Source organism: Cynoglossus semilaevis, chromosome 16 (assembly GCF_000523025.1).
Source record: "Cynoglossus semilaevis isolate Cse_v1.0 chromosome 16, Cse_v1.0, whole genome shotgun sequence".
Taxonomy (NCBI): domain Eukaryota; kingdom Metazoa; phylum Chordata; class Actinopteri; order Pleuronectiformes; family Cynoglossidae; genus Cynoglossus; species Cynoglossus semilaevis.
The window spans coordinates 3513370-3534063 of record NC_024322.1 but is presented as its reverse complement, the minus strand read 5'-3'; the positions used below and the strand labels follow the sequence as shown (position 1 = coordinate 3534063).

The window sequence follows — 20694 nt, the reverse complement described above, 5'->3', positions numbered from 1 at the left end:
TAATTATGAGCTAGCTAATGTGTGCAATATATTTATGGCTACTTTTAGCTGCTTCAGTCAGTTTGTTTTCTACCTGTGAACTCATCTTTAAGGGGTTTGTTTGTTTGTGTATTTTACCTGGTCAAGTCTTTTGTTTCCCTCACAGCTACTTATGAGGTTGTTACCTTTAGCAGTTTTGACTAGCGATGCCTTTAAGATCATAGACATTTTAAAATAAACATACTGGTTATGATGTGATGTCTATGTAGGTCCTCAGTCTGTTGGGTCATTTTATCCAAAGCAACTGGACTGTCTTCACCTTTAAGACTTTTCACCTTTCATTCTCACCCAAGAGTCACTTAGAATTGAAGATAATACTTGGACGAGAGGTGAAACATCTTCAAGAAACCAAGACAGTCCAGTTGTATCGTTTCCCTGAGTTGAAGAGGAACTGGTCTGTGCACTTGTTCAATTTTTCAAATGAGAGAGAGGGTCAGAGGTCATGATACTTGTGTGCTGAGAGTCTGTGAGGGATTATTATGGGATTAAGGTTTGTCTCGGTTACCACTGTGAGATGATAATCACAGTGGCTGTGCCTCTGATCTCTGTACAGGGACAGCAGCGTCAATCATACTGAAGACACTCAGAGATGAGTGTGTGTGAGTGTGTGTGTTGGCACACTGGTGGTAGCGTGAACATGTGTGATGGCTTCCTTTTTTTCCACACTTACCAACATGTTGGGCTCACATGTAGAAGCTTTAATCATCTTAAAAGTGAGATTAAGATGACAAAGAGGCCGAGTTTTCTTTCTTTTTTTTGCCTTCCTGACAGCAGATGAGTGAATTTATGTTTTATGGAAATAAAATATGATCCTCTCTCCCTCCTTCCTCCCTCCCTACCAGCAGATGGTCCCTGTGGAGAGAGAGAGAGAGAGAAAGAGAGGGTGATTATCTGGCCCATCTCAGCCAGGGAACCTGAGAGTGTTGATGTTGGGTGGGCAGTAAGGTGCCACGCCAAGCCTCCTGTCCCCAGGAGCCTGAATATGATCCCCTTTACCTGCCCCTGTCTCTGCTCCTCTTCCTCCCTCCCTCCCTCTCTAACGCCGGCTAGACTTACTGCGACTCCCGTCTCCTCCTCCTCTTCTTCCCCCCTGTCTCCACCCTGGGATAGACTTTCCTCCACCTGACAAGGCTTGGCCTGGATTGCAGGAATACCTGGACAGGTGAGTTGACTCAGAAGGTGTCAAGTGCATGTAAGAAAGCGAAATGAAGGCGGCAGGCAGGGTGGAGAGTATATAATACATGGCAACGTAGCACAGGCAGCACAGTATTGTGGTTGGGAACTTCGCAGCACACTTTGTTCTTAAGTCCTCTTTAGTATCGCCATGAATAAATAAGCTGAGGTCACCAGCTCCCTCGATAAAGTCTTGCTCGTTTTGATTTTCAATCTTCCCTCCCTCTTTCTTCATCATACTCACCCCCACCTGCTAATTAGGCCCTGGTTTTTAGTTTCCCTGCCATGTGTGTTATGAGTTTATCAGAGCGGACCCGTCAGACTGCATGGATCACGGGGCAGCGTTGTTGTCCCGAGATCCACGAGGAAAAAAAAAAAACGTGGATCAAAACCTGGGGTAAACTCGAGATTGAAGTTCATTTTGTTTTAATCCTTTTAAAAATGCAGCCTAAAAAAGTTCACTGATGCTTTCATTATTTTTACATTACATCCTAAATTGGAACATTGTCAGTTTCAATAAAAGGTATATTTTAATGTCAGGAGGAGCTCAGTATATCAGTACTTTATCAGTATAAAGTACCAACACTTAATTTCTTTGAGGTATAACACAAACACATTTATTTTAAGAATGCAAACAAAGATAGAGTTATTCCCAAAACTTTACATAAATAAATGTATAATAGTGTGTAAGCCCTCTGCCCTCTGTCTGTATTCTCTCTTTCTTTGCTAATACTCAGGCTGTTTCTGGTTTGAAAAATCAATGCCAAAATGAATGAACTGCAGTGGAACCTCGGAGTTTGAAAAGTTCAAAAACTCAACGCTCAGATGTCCCTCGTGTTTTGAAAGCAAATCTTGACAAGTTCAAGAAGCCAGTATTAGAATGGACAGTGATGAAAACCAAAGGCTGTATTATTGGACTATTGGATTATTCACAAACAAAATCAGGTGTCAAACATTCCAACACTACAGAACAAATGTACAGAACAAAATTCTAAAATCTTCTCCTGATCCATGTCTATCTAGTAATGGTCTTCTATAATCGTTGCCACTTCATCTGCAAAAATTCTCTGATGAAGATCATTGCCACCCAAAGAGCCACCACTGAATTTCTCCAAATGTATTTCATTCATGGTTGCTACAACACCACAATTAATAAAATCACTTCAACAGATTTTTAATGAAACACTCTCCCGAGTAAATAGGAGGAATCCCCTCTCATCTGCCTCTGCTCTTCTCTCCACTGTGTAATATCTAGTCTACGTGTAACAGCCTGTCATGATGTGATCTTTTCCAATCATCTCGAGCCTCATGAAGGTTTATTTATTTTTCAAGTTTATTTTTTAATATAAAAATGAGTCAAATACTGTTTTTATGTCCTGTAATGTCATCTGTCAATAGTTTAGTATGACAGACATGTAGATCAAAGTGTAAGCTGAATATTTTAAATAAGTGTTACAAGAAATGAAAGTTGTTTTTTTTTTCAAAAAATTCCATTTCTTGTTTTGTAGAGAGTTAAATTATCTGCTTTTTTAAATGCTTTGCCTCTTGAGCGAAATGTTTGTTCCAAATTCTCCATTTAATTAAAAAATAATTAGTAACTTATTTCCACGCATTCGTTAGTTTCCACTTCATTTGTGTGCAAGGACAGAAAACAAATGAACTGCCCTTGAGGTCTGAGTGACATCTGAATGGAATAGACTGAAATCTAACAGGTTCAAGAACCTCTTCTCTCCTGATGACTGTTCAACTAAATATTGATAATTAAAAAAAAACACCTTTGTCATTCAGGAGACAGGTGATGATGGAAAAAAATGATTCAGTTTTATGTCAGATTGTCTAATTCATATATATGTATTTATTTCTATTATTATAGGAAGTGATATCGTTTTCTATCAAAGCGTTCTAAATTAATTTAGATGTATACAGATATATGTATGAATATATACTACATACATACAAACATAATGACAATAATATAAAGTATAAAAATATACTAAAGCACCAAGTGTAGGTGTACTTTGTTTAGATGTTTACTAAAAAAACCATGGAGAAGAACCAACAAGAACATCAACATGTTTCCAAGCGTCAAGATCTGGAGTGAAAAGTTGCATTAAGTACTTTAAAAAAACTACCAACAGAAGTCAACACAGCAGCTTTTTTCTATGTAGAACTGTTGAAAGATTTCAACAAGATTTCAAGATGGGAGACTGATAAAGGATGTGTCTCAGGATTTTAGATGACTGACAAGACACTGGTTCATGATTGAAAAACTGGAATAAAACTGAAAAAAAAAGCCAAAACAAACAAACAAACAAAAAGTTACAGCCACAACAGTTCTGAACAGGACTAAACTAAAGACAACCTCTGGAGCATTTGCATACATTTACAGATAGACAGACAGACGGACGGATAGACGGACAGATAGACGAACGGATGAACGGATAGATGGACGGATAGATGGATAAAACAAAAAGTATAACCATGACAGTAACCCAAAAACTGTCGACATACCTCCATCACGGCAAGTGTTTACATTACTGCAGAGCCTGAGACCATGTTAGCTGAAAAAGATAAATTTGAATAATACAATTATTTAATATATAAAAGTATATAAATATATATGAATATATATAAATAAATAAATACAATATATATGAATATATATATGAAAGTTAATATAAAGTCAACAACTGAAGCTGGTGTTTCCATAAATGCGTACTTCTGTCTCACTGCAGCCCAAACTAACATACAGTTTGTCTGGACATGTCGTACAAGATGTTTCTATAGATTATACTTATCGAACAGTTTTGCAGATGCTGAGGATGCAGAAAATCCTACCCCAGAGTTTTCAATATATTTTTCCTACAACACGATATGACTGTCACATGCTTTTATATGACATGTATCAAACCTTCAGCTTCCTATACTGTATTTATTCTAGAAGAAACATGATGCCAGGATAAAGTGGTGGAAAGAAACACGAAGTAGGGCCACTAATAATGTCAATAGAAATTTCAACAGTCAAACTTGAAAACCTCCAGTGGTCAAGCTGTGAGGAAAAAGCTGCACCTGGTAATTGCTGCAACACCCACTGACCCCTGTGCTCGGTGCACTGGCACACGGCCCCTTGACTGGAAGAAAATTGCCTGATAGTTAGGGCAGTATTGTTTCAGTGATCGCGGTGAGCACTGCCGTTGCCTGGCCCTGGGTGGCATCATTAACACAGCCTGGAGTAACACGTTTAAATCAGATGGCATTGTCACAGGTGTAACAACTATTGTTCGTGCATGTGATTAATGTTCCCGTCGTTTGATTAATTTCCTGACGTGGGCTGAGAAGCTGCTCACTTTGGTGATTAATGAACCTGCACCTCTAATAGAATGGTGAGAGTTTTTTTTTGGTTGTGTATTTGGTGTGTGTGTTGTGTGTGTGTTTGTGTGTGTGTTGTGTGCTTCTCTCTCTCTCTCTCTCTCTCCCCCTCTTGCTGGCTTTTATAATGGCATGCAGCATCTTTCAGATCCCAGTTCAGTCAATGGTCACAGCCGGAGGACACGTTCGGAGGAAATTGGACACAACATGTGGATGCTCCACTTCTTTAAAGCAAAGACTTTGGCTCACAGCAGAGGCATGACAGTGACACTACATTAGATCGCTACAGTAAACCTGGAAACAAAGAGGGGAAAGATTAGAAGCTGGCACAGTGTGAGGATGTAAAGTTAGTGGGAGGCTGATACTTAAATCCACACGCAGTGACGCAGCTCAGGTCCCATGCGTCTAAGCTTCTATGTGGGCCTGAGGGCTGGGAAGGGTGTGACCAGGATGTTGAGGAAAAACCAGACTTGTGTTCAGCTATTTAGTAGCACACATCTGTCGTCCAGGAACACAGAATACAGGATCTAATCAAAAAGTTTACTAAAAAAGTGAAATATTTCAGTTGGCTAAAGGAATTATTTACTAAGTTAAATAACAAAAGTTAGCTCAAAAAGTTAGTTAACGAGCCAATCCCAGAGAAGATGCAGAAACAGATAAGAATAACCAAAGGTCACACGCATAGAAAATACCCACTGAACGGAAGGTTTTCTGAATAAAATGTATCCATTAGTACTCAGTTGTTACTCATCAATCAATACACAGCTTTAAAAGCAGACAGTGTTCCTACACAGTGGTAGAGCCTCCAGATTAAATAACAACCTTAGTAAACACACACTCACACACACACACGAGACATTACATTACATTTAGAGCTGTCAGCCACAAATAGCCACACAATAAAGAGGTCACCATCAAAAAAGAGTGAGGTTAGGAACTGATAACCACAAAGCTCAGTAGTTAGCTAAATTAATTGTACCATGTCATTAACAAATAAAACCATTTTCACCACAAACTTGTTCAAATGAAGCTATAGCACAGTACCAGCTTTGGGCCGTGTATGTGGCCCAGATTCTGGTCACTAGAGTTACCAGGGCCAGAGAACTGTGTTGTAATGTAAGGCTCAATTGTTTGTCAATCAGTTGTATGGCACAGTAAAATAAACCACACACTGAGAAGGACATTTCAATGACATGAGCAGCCTCAGAGTGAAATTTCTGGAAAAGCAAAAAAAAAAAAAAGGTTAATCTGAAATTACAAAAGGACTCAAAGTTAAATGAATCAATGAGTCAAGAGTTTTAAAAGAACTGACTGTTGTCTCTATGTTGGGGCAAAGTTCCAAGAAAATCCATTGGAATATGAATTGAAGCATTTAGCAATGTTAGCAGTAGGATCTGTAAAAGTTTGGGGCTGAATTTCACTAAAAGACAAAGTGAAAAAATGGTTTAGTGTCAAGACAAAAGTGTTCTCAAGAACAGTTTTGGGATGACCATTCCTCCCTCTCCTGGGATTAACTAACAGATTTCTAGGTATATCTAGATCAGTTCAGTCAATGGTCACAGCCGGAGGACACGTTCGGAGGAAATTGGACACAACATGTGGATGCTCCACTTCTTTAAAGCAAAGACTTTGGCTCACAGCAGAGGCATGACAGTGACACTACATTAGATCGCTACAGTAAACCTGGAAACAAAGAGGGGAAAGATTAGAAGCTGGCACAGTGTGAGGATGTAAAGTTAGTGGGAGGCTGATACTTAAATCCACACGCAGTGACGCAGCTCAGGTCCCATGCGTCTAAGCTTCTATGTGGGCCTGAGGGCTGGGAAGGGTGTGACCAGGATGTTGAGGAAAAACCAGACTTGTGTTCAGCTATTTAGTAGCACACATCTGTCGTCCAGGAACACAGAATACAGGATCTAATCAAAAAGTTTACTAAAAAAGTGAAATATTTCAGTTGGCTAAAGGAATTATTTACTAAGTTAAATAACAAAAGTTAGCTCAAAAAGTTAGTTAACGAGCCAATCCCAGAGAAGATCCAGAAACAGATAAGAATAACCAAAGGTCACACGCATAGAAAATACCCACTGAACGGAAGGTTTTCTGAATAAAATGTATCCATTAGTACTCAGTTGTTACTCATCAATCAATACACAGCTTTAAAAGCAGACAGTGTTCCTACACAGTGGTAGAGCCTCCAGATTAAATAACAACCTTAGTAAACACACACTCACACACACACACGAGACATTACATTACATTTAGAGCTGTCAGTCACAAATAGCCACACAATAAAGAGGTCACCATCAAAAAAGAGTGAGGTTAGGAACTGATAACCACAAAGCTCAGTAGTTAGCTAAATTAATTGTACCATGTCATTAACAAATAAAACCATTTTCACCACAAACTTGTTCAAATGAAGCTATAGCACAGTACCAGCTTTGGGCCGTGTATGTGGCCCAGATTCTGGTCACTAGAGTTACCAGGGCCAGAGAACTGTGTTGTAATGTAAGGCTCAATTGTTTGTCAATCAGTTGTATGGCACAGTAAAATAAACCACACACTGAGAAGGACATTTCAATGACATGAGCAGCCTCAGAGTGACATTTCTGGAAAAGAAAAAAAAAAAAAGGTTAATCTGAAATTACAAAAGGACTCAAAGTTAAATGAATCAATGAGTCAAGAGTTTTAAAAGAACTGACTGTTGTCTCTATGTTGGGGCAAAGTTCCAAGAAAATCCATTGGAATATGAATTGAAGCATTTAGCAATGTTAGCAGTAGGATCTGTAAAAGTTTGGGGCTGAATTTCACTAAAAGACAAAGTGAAAAAATGGTTTAGTGTCAAGACAAAAGTGTTCTCAAGAACAGTTTTGGGATGACCATTCCTCCCTCTCCTGGGATTAACTAACAGATTTCTAGGTATATCTAGATCTATATATATTTATATATAAATATATATAAAACACTGGATGTATGGGTACTGATGTATGTGTTGACAAAGAACACTGCGGTCTGTAATTAGCTGCTTGACCCCAGGGTTGGCTTGTGTGACCCCGGCAGCCGTGAAGCGCAGCTCAGGCCTGATCAGATGAGTAGTTCTGAGGGATCAGTGGTTGAAAGACGGCCGCCTCCTCACCTCAGCCAACTCAGTCACAGTAACCTGTGTGGCTGAGGCGGGCATGGTTACAGGAGGAGCCCAGCTGCTGCGGCCCAACAGCCGAGTGACAAACACCTGTGTGTCCGGCACAGTGTGTACAGCACAGCACAGACGTACACAGACAGACTTTTTCTACATCCACAGACGTAGATGCAGCTGCAAAACACCCCAAACTGCCACCGCTGAAGGAGAGCAGGGTAGAAAGGGAGGGGGCCTGGAGGGTAACCTGAGCCAGGTGTAAAGGGAAGGTGGGGGGGGAGGAAAAAGGGAGAGAGGGAGGGGATGGGAGGTGATGGAGGAGCAGCGCTGGCCCGTGGTCAAGTGCCTTGTATTCCACAAACACGACGCATCCAGTTACACTCTACCTGAGACGCTGAGCCTCAGGAGAGGATTCAAAGAAAAGCAGGAGAGGAGCCTCCTCCCTCTGTCTCTCCTTCCTACCACTGGGACTCCCTCAATCTTCTCCCCTGATAGAGATTTTGTCTTTCAGAAAATATTTGGTTGTCTGAATTAATTTAGGTCTAAAAAAAAACAGCAGTTTATGCAGTAAACCTCTGAAAATTATGACCTCAGATTTAATGAATTACTTTCTTTTTTGTCAGTGTTCTGAGACTAGAACCATGGTTCTTACATCCTGCTGTCAAAATCTAACTTCCAAACATCTAGGACAGAATTCTATTTTTCACCAGAATATCATAAATTAAAGAATTAAAAATGAATAATACATTTGTATTTAAAGACATAATTCTGCAAAAAACGATAAAGAAAAACTGCACATCTTTGATCTGAATTAACTGGACATTACAAAACAGAATTCTGACCAAAAAACTGCATTTTTACTAATATTTATAGGGATAACAGAAAAACAGTGTAGTCTAGATTTGATCTGAATTCTCAGACAAAAGCAAATGAAGTTCAAAGGTCACTGTGGATGTTGTTCTCCCCCTCCTCAGCCCAGGAAACGATGAAACCTGTGCAGCGCGGTGGCAGAGACAGCGGCAGCAGACAGGTCGGTCGCTGGTGAACCGCAGCTCAGCTGTCTGTGCCGCCTTCACTACTCACTAAACTAATTAAGCAGTGAGATGGGAGAAACGGAGAGAGTGTCATCAAGGACACGCTGGGAGATGTTCACCTGAGACGCCACAGTCACTGATGCTCCGGGCTCATCTCTATGACCTGATTGCCGGTGCTGTTTGAAGCTATGACAGCGAGAGAGAGACAAAAGTGTCTGGATCTGAAGCTGCTGCCCCCAGGGGGAGAAAAGCAGAGGGAGAGAGAGAAAAGAGAAGGAATAAGAAAGATAGAGAGAGGAGGAAACGATGGCAGTGGTGTGAGAAAAACTTTGGTGCAATGCTAAGGTGCCAGAGTCAATAAATAAAAAAGTAAACAAAGGCCAACTCTTAAATAACACATTAATGCAGTGCACAAGTAATACCTGCAGTAATACCTTTTGTTCAATTAATAATGTAATTAAATTCAGGAAATTAAACTATTCTTTTCAAACTTTCAACTTTTTTAATCACATAAAACCACATACAACTAAGGACTGATACGGTAAACATAGAGTAGAACAACTGAAGCTAGTTAGGAGTAATAACAGAGCCACAGAAAGGCTGACAGAAAGTTACAATTAAAAAATAATTTATATAGGAATGAGAAAAAAAGAACAGTTAACAAAAAAGCCAAATAGTTATGAATACAGGAGTAAAAATAAATGTGTGGCTGACTTGAGGGAGACTCTGCAGAAACAGGAAGTGGTAAAGAAATGCTGGCCTCCTCTGGACAGTCCAAGTCAGGAGCTGAGTTTTTATTGATTCTTACTTTTCTTCTGGTTTCTACCTCTTCACCTCTCCTGCAGTCATCATGTTTTCACAGCCTGTTCCTGTCATTTCCCTGTTGTCTAACCCTCTGCTGTTTCTACTCTTTCTTTGTCCCTTTTTTTTTCTTGCCGGTTGGAAATCTGCGAGGCTTGCTCATCGTCGCCAGCCTTTGCTAATCCCCTCCCAAAGCACCTTAGCAACGCTAGGAATTTAGAGATGCTAAAAAAAAAAAGAAGAAAATACACAACGAGGAGAACAACTGTTCTTAACGCTGGGCTCGTATTGGCAAGTGTGGCCACATCTTGAGATGTGTGTGTGTGTGTTTTCCATAAGTAGTTCAGAACAATCTGGAAGGGTGTGATAACCAAGGATCTCTCAAGTGTGTGTGTGTGTGTGCGCGTGTGTGTGCATCTTTACGAGTGGGTGTGTATATTTGTGTGATATAGTTCCTATAACACCAGCCACCTGGTAATCACTGCATGTAGTCACCTGAGAAGCCCATTATCCTGCCTCTGTACAAACAGTCGGTGTGTGTGTGAGTGTGTGTGTGTGTGTGTGTGTGTGCTTCCCTTTCACCTGTGAAGTCAGTGTTGAAGCCGAAGGTTTTTTTCTGTAATTTTCTGTTATTATTACGCGGCTGACTTTAACGTTGGACAGATTGATTGTTAAAGAAGGGAATCAATGGAACCAAGGTTGCATCGTTCTTAGCAAATATTTCTCCCATTATTTTTTTTATTTGTTGCCTTTACACAGCTAATGCTCACTTCAACCCCCTCCTCTTCTTCAACCTCACCCAATAATCAATTACTACTCAGGGGAGTAAAACATTCGAGGGCAATAAAGCCTTGAAATGAATACAAACTTTAAATGTTGTTGTTTTATTCCCTGTACATTTGTATTTAAGGTTTTATTTTACTTCCTTAGCTAACATTAAAAAAAGCATGTATTTTGTGGATGTATTTATATTTTTTTGTACGTGGGGACCGCTGTAATGAATGTTGTAATTGGAAACAAAAACATCTTTGACACAAAAAATGTAGGAAAATGCAAAAAAAAGTAACTGTCTTTTGTTTAACATTTAGCCATTAGCAGCTAACATTTAACTATGTTTGCTGTATTTATGGATTTGAAGTTCTTTCTTTTATTTTTTTTCTGGGATGATGTTTGTGAATGTTAACTGACTTTACTTGAATGTAGAAGTTAAATTTATATTTTACAGGAACAGTAAAAGATGAGAAGCTAAGGCAAATAAAAAAAAATCAAAGACTCTTTCCTTGAACTTATTGCAGTTCAGGCCCTTGTGCATGAAATTCATGTTAAATTGATAGAAATAAAAAACCTGACCCCTCTGACAAGCGCCTCTATCCAAGGAACATCTGATCACAACAAATCTAACCTTCCTGAAATGGTAAAAAAACATAAAATACACTAAAGGCTGGAGGGTATTCTACTTTTTTTTATACATGGCCTATAAAAGCAGCAGCTTTATAAAACTGAAGCCAGCTGCAGGGGTGAAGTGAACAGTCAGACTGTGCTGCTGATTCACTGAAACAGAACGGAGGAGACGAGGCTCTGCAGCAGACCGTTTAATTCATATTTATGTTTTTATTATTTTGTTGATTATAATTAAATGTTAAATATGGTTTTAAATGTCAAGAGCAACTTGTTGCCCACATGATTAAGAAACATTTAAATTAGCCAAGTGTGACTGTGTGACTGGACAACTTCTCTTCATTTTTTTGTGTATTTTTTTTCTGTAAAATCAAAATTGAATCCACAATTTAAAAAAAGTGGATAAGTTAAATGAAATGTCAAGAATGTTTATTTGTCCAAAATATAACTAATCTGAACCCAAAAAGCAAGAACACATTTAAGAAAATTTTAAGAGAATTTAAGAAAGGATTTCATGAACCTGACGTCTTACTGACATTTACCTTAAGGACCAATCTCACCGTAATGACGGCAGAGAAGACCAGGGGTGATCTGTAAATCACAGCCCCTGTCACTGTGATCCATGTCCACTGGTGTCTGCTTCCTGAAGGAAAAGGATCTGGAAAAAAGACAAAGAGAAGATGTTGATTTTCACTGATGCTGAGTGTCACAGATCAATACGTAAAGATCAGTCAGAGCAGATCATGCGGTGTCATCCACGCACACGCACAAATACGACTCAGAGCATAATAGTCCAATGTTATCAATCTGATTCCATATTAATCAAATTTATCCCAGGCCTTAAAGACTCTGACGGCTGACAACAATCTAATGGCTCTGCAAACAAATTGAGTCGGGTTATAATCATTAGGAATCGTTTTTCTGCTCGGCTACATTCCCTCCAATCGGGCCCATCTAAACGAGACGGTGGGGCGGTCACTTGACCCCGCGAAGGTCAGAGGTTGGGCAGTTCAAACAGCTATCAGTGAACTGCAGGTTTGCAGCAGGGGCTGTAAAAGTGCCGCGTCTTATCTGACTCTTTGACCCCTCATTAACCTCACCTCTGCCGCACTGAGAATTATCACCTGCCACACAGGAGCAGAAATCCTCTACAGCATCTGGTGGCTTTGGACGGGTGTGAGCCTGCGATAGAGAAACACTGCAGCGGCGATGATGCACCGGCAACAACACAGGTGATTGAGTGAATAGGTCAGCGAGTGAGTCAGTGGGATGATGAAAGCAAGAGGCTGGCGTTCAAACAACGAGCCAACATTTAGGGTTTATGTATGTGAAGAACCTTGAAGAAAGTTCCAGTTCAGATGAACGGTTATTTTCCTAAATATATGTAACTTATAGTAGACGGTACCAGACCACAGCCAGGACCTTCAGGTTTCATTCATGTTGTTATGGAACCCATCCACCATCATAACACTACACACTTCAAAACCTAAAGTACTTTGGTGATCACCTTCACAGTTGTAACAAATAGCTTGAGTTGTGATGAATCACCGACCACATTACCACCACTGGCTTCAGACCACTGACAATGAAACCGCAGTTTAGAAATGACTGTGGGGCATAAAGAAACACAGAACACATTTCACTTTGTGTCGGGTGTTTGTGTTGTTACATCAACAGTGAAGCACCTCAGAGAACGGCAAGAAAATACAAGATGTCTAAAAATAAAAAATATTTTTAGAATTATAAACCTGTAAAAAGTAAAAAGTAAAGTTAATGCTTTGTAAATATTTTCTGCAATTTCAATGGTAAACTCAGTGGCCAACATTATTGTCACCAATTAAGACCAAACTACGTAATAAACTTAGAACATTTTAGCAATATATACACCCAAATTGAAAGGCATCTACAGACACTTCTTTGAATTCAAGCAAAAAAAAAAAATCCCCAAAAAGTTACTTAGCAGTTACATTTCTCACTTAACATAAAAAACAAAACAAAACAAAAAAAACCAGTGACATTATGTTGTTTTGCAAACACGGAAGAAAAAGATTGACTTTTTTTTACTGGCTATTTGTGCACAAAACCACAGAGTCGGTTCTTGTGTGGGTCTCGCCCCGGAGCCAAATTGAGGCTGGATAAATAGAGTAAGGCGGTCAGATATAAAAATGGAGAAAATCTTATTCTATAATATACAAAAGAAAAGGGGACTGTGTAGGAAATGACTGGAAGTGAAAATGTTATGAAATATGAAAGACTAAGTAGCAGAAGAAAATTTGAATAAGTTAGGAGGGAGTTTTTTTTTCATGGATTTCACTATGGAAAAAAAAGACAAGGTGGATACTGAAAATTAAAACAATTGCACATAATTAAGTAAGGTGAGTCAGGGAGGGGTTATAGCTATGGCCTCACTGTGGCCGCAAAGAAAACAACTGCTCAAAAGGTCATTCTTCTCTCCATCTGCTGGAGATTTATTTTTGTTAAAATTGATCTTTTCTTTCTCCCCACTGTATTGTAAATGTTGACATGGTATTAATATTAACAGTACAGACATCCCTTCATTTTGAGACAAATTTATTTTGTGAGATTGGGCTACACAGAACAATTTGACCTGACTTGACTAAGCAAACCAGTTCATGTTTTCCAGTGTAAAATACACAGGAGGTATTTTGGAATGATGACTGTTATATAATCTAATGATAAAGTATCAGAAACAAAGCCAGAGTTTTCTCTTTTTCAATCAACCTCCAGCCTCGAAAGTTGAATTTAAATTGAAAATCTGGAAGGTTTTCAAGCACTTGTACAAACACGACTCATCTCTGGGGGGCGCCGTCCCGATGGATTGTCCTACGTCAAGGTCATGGAACACTTTCTCAGGATATTACTCACAGGAGTAACAGTAGTTCCTCAGTACACGACATCCTCAACCTCGACACCACCTTACGTACAAATTTATTAAGGTCTTGTTCACTCGTTCTGATGAGGCTGACAGCTCTGTTTACATTTGCCGGTGGCACGCCAGATTTTTTGACACTTTTTGCTCTTTATTACTGCTCACAAGCATTTTTTGCAGTGTCAGTGTTAAAATTCAGAGCAAACTGTGGAGGACAAAAATAATTCAACAGCACACTGCCAGTGTGGTCTTTATTACTGTCCACTGCATAGGTTTCATTCTCCAGTAGATTTTATGATATGTAACAATCAAAGCTATGTCTCTTGTAGGGACCAACCCACGACGTAAGTGGAGAAGTCTTGTTTATTACCTAAACTAACATTTGTATAAATGTAATTCTGCAGCAGTATATTTATAAATGCTCCACCTGCTGAAAACACTGAAGGCTAGGTTCATTCCCTGGTCGGTCAGTGGGAGTGTGATAGAAATAACTCAATTCGAAATTATAAACTGGTGTGTGAGACCCTTCATCCCTTCAGTCGTTGAAGGACTGTGAGACCCTGCGGTTTTCTAAACTGACACCCCCATTCTCCATCTCCCTTAAGTTTAGTCTTTTGGTGTTTCCTCCTCCCACCGCAAAATGCCCACTTCCTGTGGAGCTGTTGGTTTTGTGTGGTCCCAGCTCTGGCCCGGTTTTTTAATCACCCCTCTGATGGGTTACCCCCGGGCTGTCCTCGCACCTGCGCCGATCCCAGGGCCCTACAGGAATGCGCTGGGGCTTGTAATCGCCTTTGTGGGGGCCACATTGAGTTGTACGGCTGACTGAAACTTCCCAACCTTACAGTGTGCTGGCCGCTGAATGGGACTCAGCGTGGGGCGGCTCTCCAAAACGTGGCCACTGCCAAATTCCGACAGTGGTTCTCCACAATCACTCCCACACAGGCCCCCGATACACGGCCAGGCAGGAGGGACAGGAGGGGTGACGTGGGTCGGGATGTGAGATAGTATTTGTGTGTGTTTTGGTGTGTCAGCATTTAAGTCCAAGTTTTATTACCATTCCAACAAGTACACACACACACACACACACACACACACACACAGGTACACTAAGACATTTTGGGGATAAGTATTTAAGTTAGTATTGCTTCAGTTATTTACTTCAAATATACATGGTCTCGATCAAGTTGCTAAACTTTGTTAGTTTTCTACCTTTGTTTGACCCAAACACTGGGTCAGGAGCCACTGATGGGCCATGGAGGATAGTTTTTGGTCCTGAATAGTTTCCTCAGCATTATACCTAAAATGTTCTTTACATGCTTTAAATTCAAGGAAATAATACTTTAAATATTAAGGTTAAAATGTCCATTAGAATGACCACATCTTTGTTGATGATTCAACAGATTTAAAATGTCGCTCCTACTTAAAGGTTATAGAGACAGCTTTCCCTCATCAACATAATTCTGTTTACTTTATATTAACTGATCTCTGTCTCATTTATTAATTATAAAAGCAAATAACAGCATAATGAAGAATACATGGAAAGAATGTGTTAATATAGTTCAGGAAATACTACAGATTTTGGAGAGGAGTGAAAAAGTCTTTGAGAGGGATTGACTTGTTTGTTCAGAGGCCAAAAGGTCAGATTGTTGAACACTCTCTCAGTGTAGATCTGCGTTTAAACGAAGCTTGTTGTTTTGTACTGACTTTAAATTGTAAAACAGATACTGAAAATTCTCACCTCTTGTCCAGGAATCCATCCTCAGCAGATGCCACTTCAACCATGGATCGTTCTGAAAAGTGAACGAGAAAAGTATAAGAATAAAATATGTCATTTGACTCTGGTGCAGTTTTTTTTATATAAAATATAAAATATGAGAAATTGTCTGTAATTTCGTCTAACTGGAGAGAACATTGCTGCTGCGTTTCGGTGCATTGGCTGCTGTGCGCCGACACACAGTGGTGTGGTGGCTGTGGGTAGACACAGCAGAACCACTGCAGGATTAAGAGGCAGCAAGATTGTTAAACATGTCAACGTGTAATTGCACGATAAGGCCCTTCCGAGGAATTCATTGGCCCAGTTGCTTTCTCTATTCCGCGCTAATCTCACCCGGCACATTCGCTCTGTGCAATCTGTCTCCATAATCTTCTGTGACAGAGGAGCGGGCGACGAGAGCATGATGCAGGCTGCCTGGTAATTTTTTGGTGAGAGGGGGGACGGAGGTGGGGTAAGGGGGAGCAGAGAAAATATGCAGAGGCGTGATAAAATGACGCTAATTATCCCCATTTAGGACAGGGGAGTGCAAGGGATCGGGGCTTTGCGCGCATCTCGGGTGTGCGCCGGAGCTGATGTGGCCTCCGACTGGCGCGGGGAAGAACGGTGGCTACAAGATAAGAGGAAGAGTATCGCACGGTGGAGAGATTTATTGGGCCCGGGTCAGATGAACACACCATTACGCACGCGCGCACGCGCACACACACACACGGGGAGACCAACGGGCGCGCCATTACGCACCCAAGGATGAGCGGTGGCCGCATATCCCGTGCATGTGTGTGAACCACACCAACATCCCCGCTCACCGCTCCTCCAAACCTGGAGCTGTAATTTATGCGGGTTAAATTTGCCAGAACGCTCCTCTGTCTCTCCCTTTTTTTGTGGATGCGCCGTGACGTGCTCCGCCTCCCTGCGCTTTCAGGGGCTATAATCCGCATCTCTTCACATCAACAGATAAGATTGAAACAGATGCAGAACACGTGAGGAGGACAGACCCCCGCAACCTCCCCACCCCACCCCCCTGCATCCCTCATCCATCTCCATCCACTTTCTCTGTCTCCTTCTCTTCTGCATCTTCTTCGGATTTTTGGTGTTTAAACAGTTTGTTTTTTTCCAGAACATTGTCCCGCTGATTCCCTTCACTGCAGCCAGACCTTACATGGGGTTAATTGGTAAAACATTCAAGTCTTCATCAGTGGAAAGTGTGTTTGAGATGAAGTGATTTTTACATCTACACCTAGGTATTAATTTGTCTTCATCTGAATGTATTACTATGGACTTCAGTCAGTAAATCACGAACACGTCAGAACCGACTATTTGAAAAAAAAAAACAAGTCATTTTCACAGTCATAGAAAGAGGATTAATAATACAGTATGGATGACATGGGTATCAGTTAACAGCTATTTCTCCAGGGTCTTTTTTTTCCTTCTTCTTTTTAAATTAAAGGACACAAATACATCCCGACCATCTGGAGTTTCTAGAGAGTCATCACAATCCAAAGACTGAATCCAGCAGTGGTCAGTCTGAAGTTTGGAGTCAGCTGTGCAACAGTTTGGCCTCATGGATAATTCATTTACAGACAAGTTCTGCCACGGCCCATTTAACTGTCAGATTTATTTACTTACTTATTCCTTTTTAGTCGAACGCGCTGTTACAAAGGAAAACATATATTTTTACATTTGAACATAGAAAATGTGCCGCCTGCGCCTTTTGGTCGTTGCTGTTTTTGGAGAATGGATTTTTAAATTTCAGGTGAAGAGAATTCTTCCACTCAGAACCACATAATCTTGATTAATAAATATGGTCAAAGAGGCCTAAACACGTCTGTTTAATTACTTTACTTTAAGTCTTTAAGGCGCAGGATTTAAAACTTGCCGTCGATGGTTATTAAATAATAATAATAAAAAGAACCACAAAGTCATTAAATATATATAATTTACTTTTCTACCTACGAACGGGGTTTGATATTTATTATCAGAAAATTACGACTATTTTTTTCCAGCACCGCAACAAGATGTGAATCCGATTTAAAATATTTGATTTGTAATTTTAATTACAGGCCAATTTTATGTGATTCAAAATGAATCGCAAATAATTCCCTTTCATATATTAAACATTTTATTTATGACACTAATTTTAACATTTGAAATAAAGGGAGATTCCTCAACTTTGACCTATTCAGAGTAAGAAAGATGTCACCAAATTAAAATTAAAAATATAAGGCAGCCATTTAATGACATGAAACCGTTGACAAACACAGGCGTTATTCTTATTATACGATGTATATTATTTTCTTTTTTTAAAAATTGCTATGTTGTCGAATGTTTCGCAAAGCTGTCATATTTTAAAAGTTACTTTAAGAAAAACAACAGTAATATTGTGTACAAATTGACATTATTCATCTTAAATAGTTACATAAGCAGAACTGTGTCAGCAGTTTGTTAATATTTTCTTCCTGTCATAAATATTATTCATATTGTTACAAAGTATTTAACAGACTTTTTTTTCATTTCTTTTGTTTTCTCAGACGCCAGTGATGTGAAGGTACATTTTCGTTAAAACATACCAGACAATGATACATAAATAAAATAAATATTGGCCCCTGGACCATCACCTCAGTGAGCATGTTGTCCATAAAGGCCTACAAACTCGCTTTTACGCACAAACAATTAGGACAAAGATCATGAGATCTGTTTCCAGCAACTGTGAGAACATTTAGCGGCAGTTTTTTTAAAATATATTTATATATAAACGCACCATAAATAAAAAGAGACGCTGAGGGTAAAAAGATCAAGTTAAGACCCCTGGTTTAAGAATCAAAGCAACATTTTGTGAAATTTATTCAATTCTTCTTCATTGCAGTATCAGGGCTTTTCAGTTCGCAGAAAAGCACTTTAAATTACAACAGCAGTTGCCCGTCATCATTTGGAAATATTAAAATTATTCACAATTTACAATAATTAGAGTGTTACAATAAAAAGAGATTAAGACACAGGCCTCTGCCATTGAACACAAATGCCTAAAGAGTGTGATTATCTTTGAAGCACTTTTTTCTCCTTATGATTATGACACGTTTTCTTATTTTCAAATAACTTACAAGAAAAATAAAATGACGAGACAATGGAACCCAAGTCTCCCAGGGGGAGACTGAAGTAAGAGAGTGTGAAGTGATGAACAAAAAGGATGGAGCACAATAACCAACATCTCAGCATCATAGTCGTTTTTATAATTCCACTGCTGGGTATTCGAGACGGAGGGAGAAAAGAAGCTGAGATGAATTTGCTATATTTACCCTTCATTTACAGGATCATAAACATTCTGTACAAAATGCAGGTAGTTCTCGGGAGCTGGGGGGCTTATTTAGAAAAGAGGTAAATATTTGGTTATGTGTTCGTTTTGCAGTTTTCCGATGATTCTGTCACTTCTAAATGTGTGTTAGGGGGACCGTCCCGTTCACTCCAGCCGCGGCGCTCTGGTAGTGCTGAGGCAGGGCATGGAGTCTGCTCTGCATGGCCGGGTCCCCTGGCTCCCCGGTGGGTAAATACATGCTTATCATCTCTCTCAAGTCTCCGGGGCAGGGGCCCCGAGTGTGTGTGCCGCTGACGGGGGGGCTTACGCTCGGCTCTGACTTGACCAGTGAGCCTAACGTCCCCATGGCGCTGGAGGAGGAGGAGACGCCGGAGCTCTGGTGCTGCGTGTAGGTGAGGCTGCCGTAGCCAGAGGGAGACGCGCTCATGTAGGTCTGAGAGTTCGAGATGGGGCTGTACTGCAGCGCCGTCATGTCGTAGCGGTGCATGGGCTGCGGGTTGTGGGAGTGGTGATGATGTGCGTGATGGTGGTGATGGTGGTGCGCCCCGCTGCCCGGGTGCTGGCTGTAGGCGAGCTGAGCCTCCTGCATCATGGCAGCAGCCGCCGCCGCCGCAGCCACCTGCCCAGAGTACGCACCGTTGGCCCAGCCGTTCATGTGCGCGTAGCCGGAGCTGGCCGTGCCGCCGTGGCCCCCGGGGCTCTCCAACCTCTGCCCGACCCCCGACGAACTCATGCCGACCCCTAAACCAACTCCGCCGCCCCCGCTAGGCCCGGAAAGCAGTCCACCGGCCAGGGAATATTTGTCCTTCTTCAGCAGGGTCTTGGTCTTCCGTCTCGGCCGGTACTTGTAATCCGGATGCTCCTTCATGTGCATGGCCCGCAGTCGCTTCGCCTCGTCGATGAAAGGTCGCTTCTCTGACTCGGACATTAACTTCCACTCGGCCCCCAGCCTCTTGCTGATCTCGGAGTTGTGCATTTTGGGGTTCTCCTGTGCCATCTTCCTCCGCTGCCCGCGGGACCAGACCATGAACGCGTTCATCGGTCTCTTCACGCGGTCCTGGTTCGCTTTGGAGCCGCTGTTTGGCCCCGTTTGTCCCGCGGTCGTGTTCGTTTGGGGGCCGGGGGAGTGGAGGTCAGTTTCCATCATCATGCTATACATTCAACTGCCTTTTAACTTCACCACCACAGAGGAGAAAAAAAAAAGTCTTTTCTTTTAGACGAGTCTAGCGCGCACAACGGTCTGGTGCGCACCAGTCGGCTGGTCGGAGAATTAGTGATCTAACCCCAAACGGATCAAAAGCAAAGTTAAAAATAATCCAAAAAGGACGTCAAGTGTTTTTCCAACCAGAATTTCACGCTGTCTTCGCCTCGGCTGGATTCACGTCCACTGTGATAGAATGCGCATTTGAGCCACTTTCCCTAAGTCGGAGTTGAGAAGTTGGTTAAAGCGGCGGCCATATGATGCGCACTGACAGCGGTTAAATGAGCCACAAGCGGCCAATGAGGCTCCAGCAGCAGAATGATTTGCATGGCGTTTGGTCAGGTGACTAGAGGACTATGGGGGAAGAACACGCACGCCGGAGAAGGAGGAGTAGGAGTAGGAGGGGGAAGGGGAGGGGGAGGAGGGTCAATCCCCACAAATAGCACAAGGCATTTGAAATTTCCAAACACCCTCTCAAAGACTTTCAACTAAACAGAAATAACTAAGATTTGTTAGCCCCGATGCAGCGGCCAAACGGGTGGGGTGGGGGGGGGGGGGACTAGTGTATAGAACAT

At 41.1% G+C, this 20694-nt stretch overlaps 2 protein-coding genes across 13 annotated transcripts in view; both read right to left on the bottom strand.

Annotated features, from left to right (window-relative positions):
- The window catches only part of LOC103391719 (probable phospholipid-transporting ATPase IH), a 135488-nt gene that overhangs the window by 40941 nt on the left and 73853 nt on the right, over positions 1-20694 (bottom strand). For 8 of the 12 annotated variants that reach the window (XR_003052294.1, XM_008328096.3, XM_025064044.1 and 5 more), the window contains exons 1-2: positions 1096-3773; positions 710-891 (exon numbers count right to left, since the gene is read on the bottom strand). The gene's annotated coding sequence lies outside the window, so the exon portion shown is untranslated. Of the gene's footprint in view, positions 1-709; positions 892-1095; positions 6098-11507; positions 11606-15575; positions 15628-20694 lie in introns of those variants that run through there. The other 4 variants (XM_025064041.1, XM_025064043.1, XM_025064042.1 and 1 more) reach the window with 4 other exon arrangements.
- Positions 17862-20694, bottom strand: part of sox1a (SRY-box transcription factor 1a) — a 5272-nt gene continuing 2439 nt past the window's right edge. Inside the window, exon 2 of the mRNA XM_017039738.2 lies at positions 17862-19537. Within this exon, the coding sequence (XP_016895227.1) occupies positions 19034-19537 (504 nt within the window). The 3' untranslated portion in view covers positions 17862-19033. The remainder of the gene's footprint in view (positions 19538-20694) is intronic.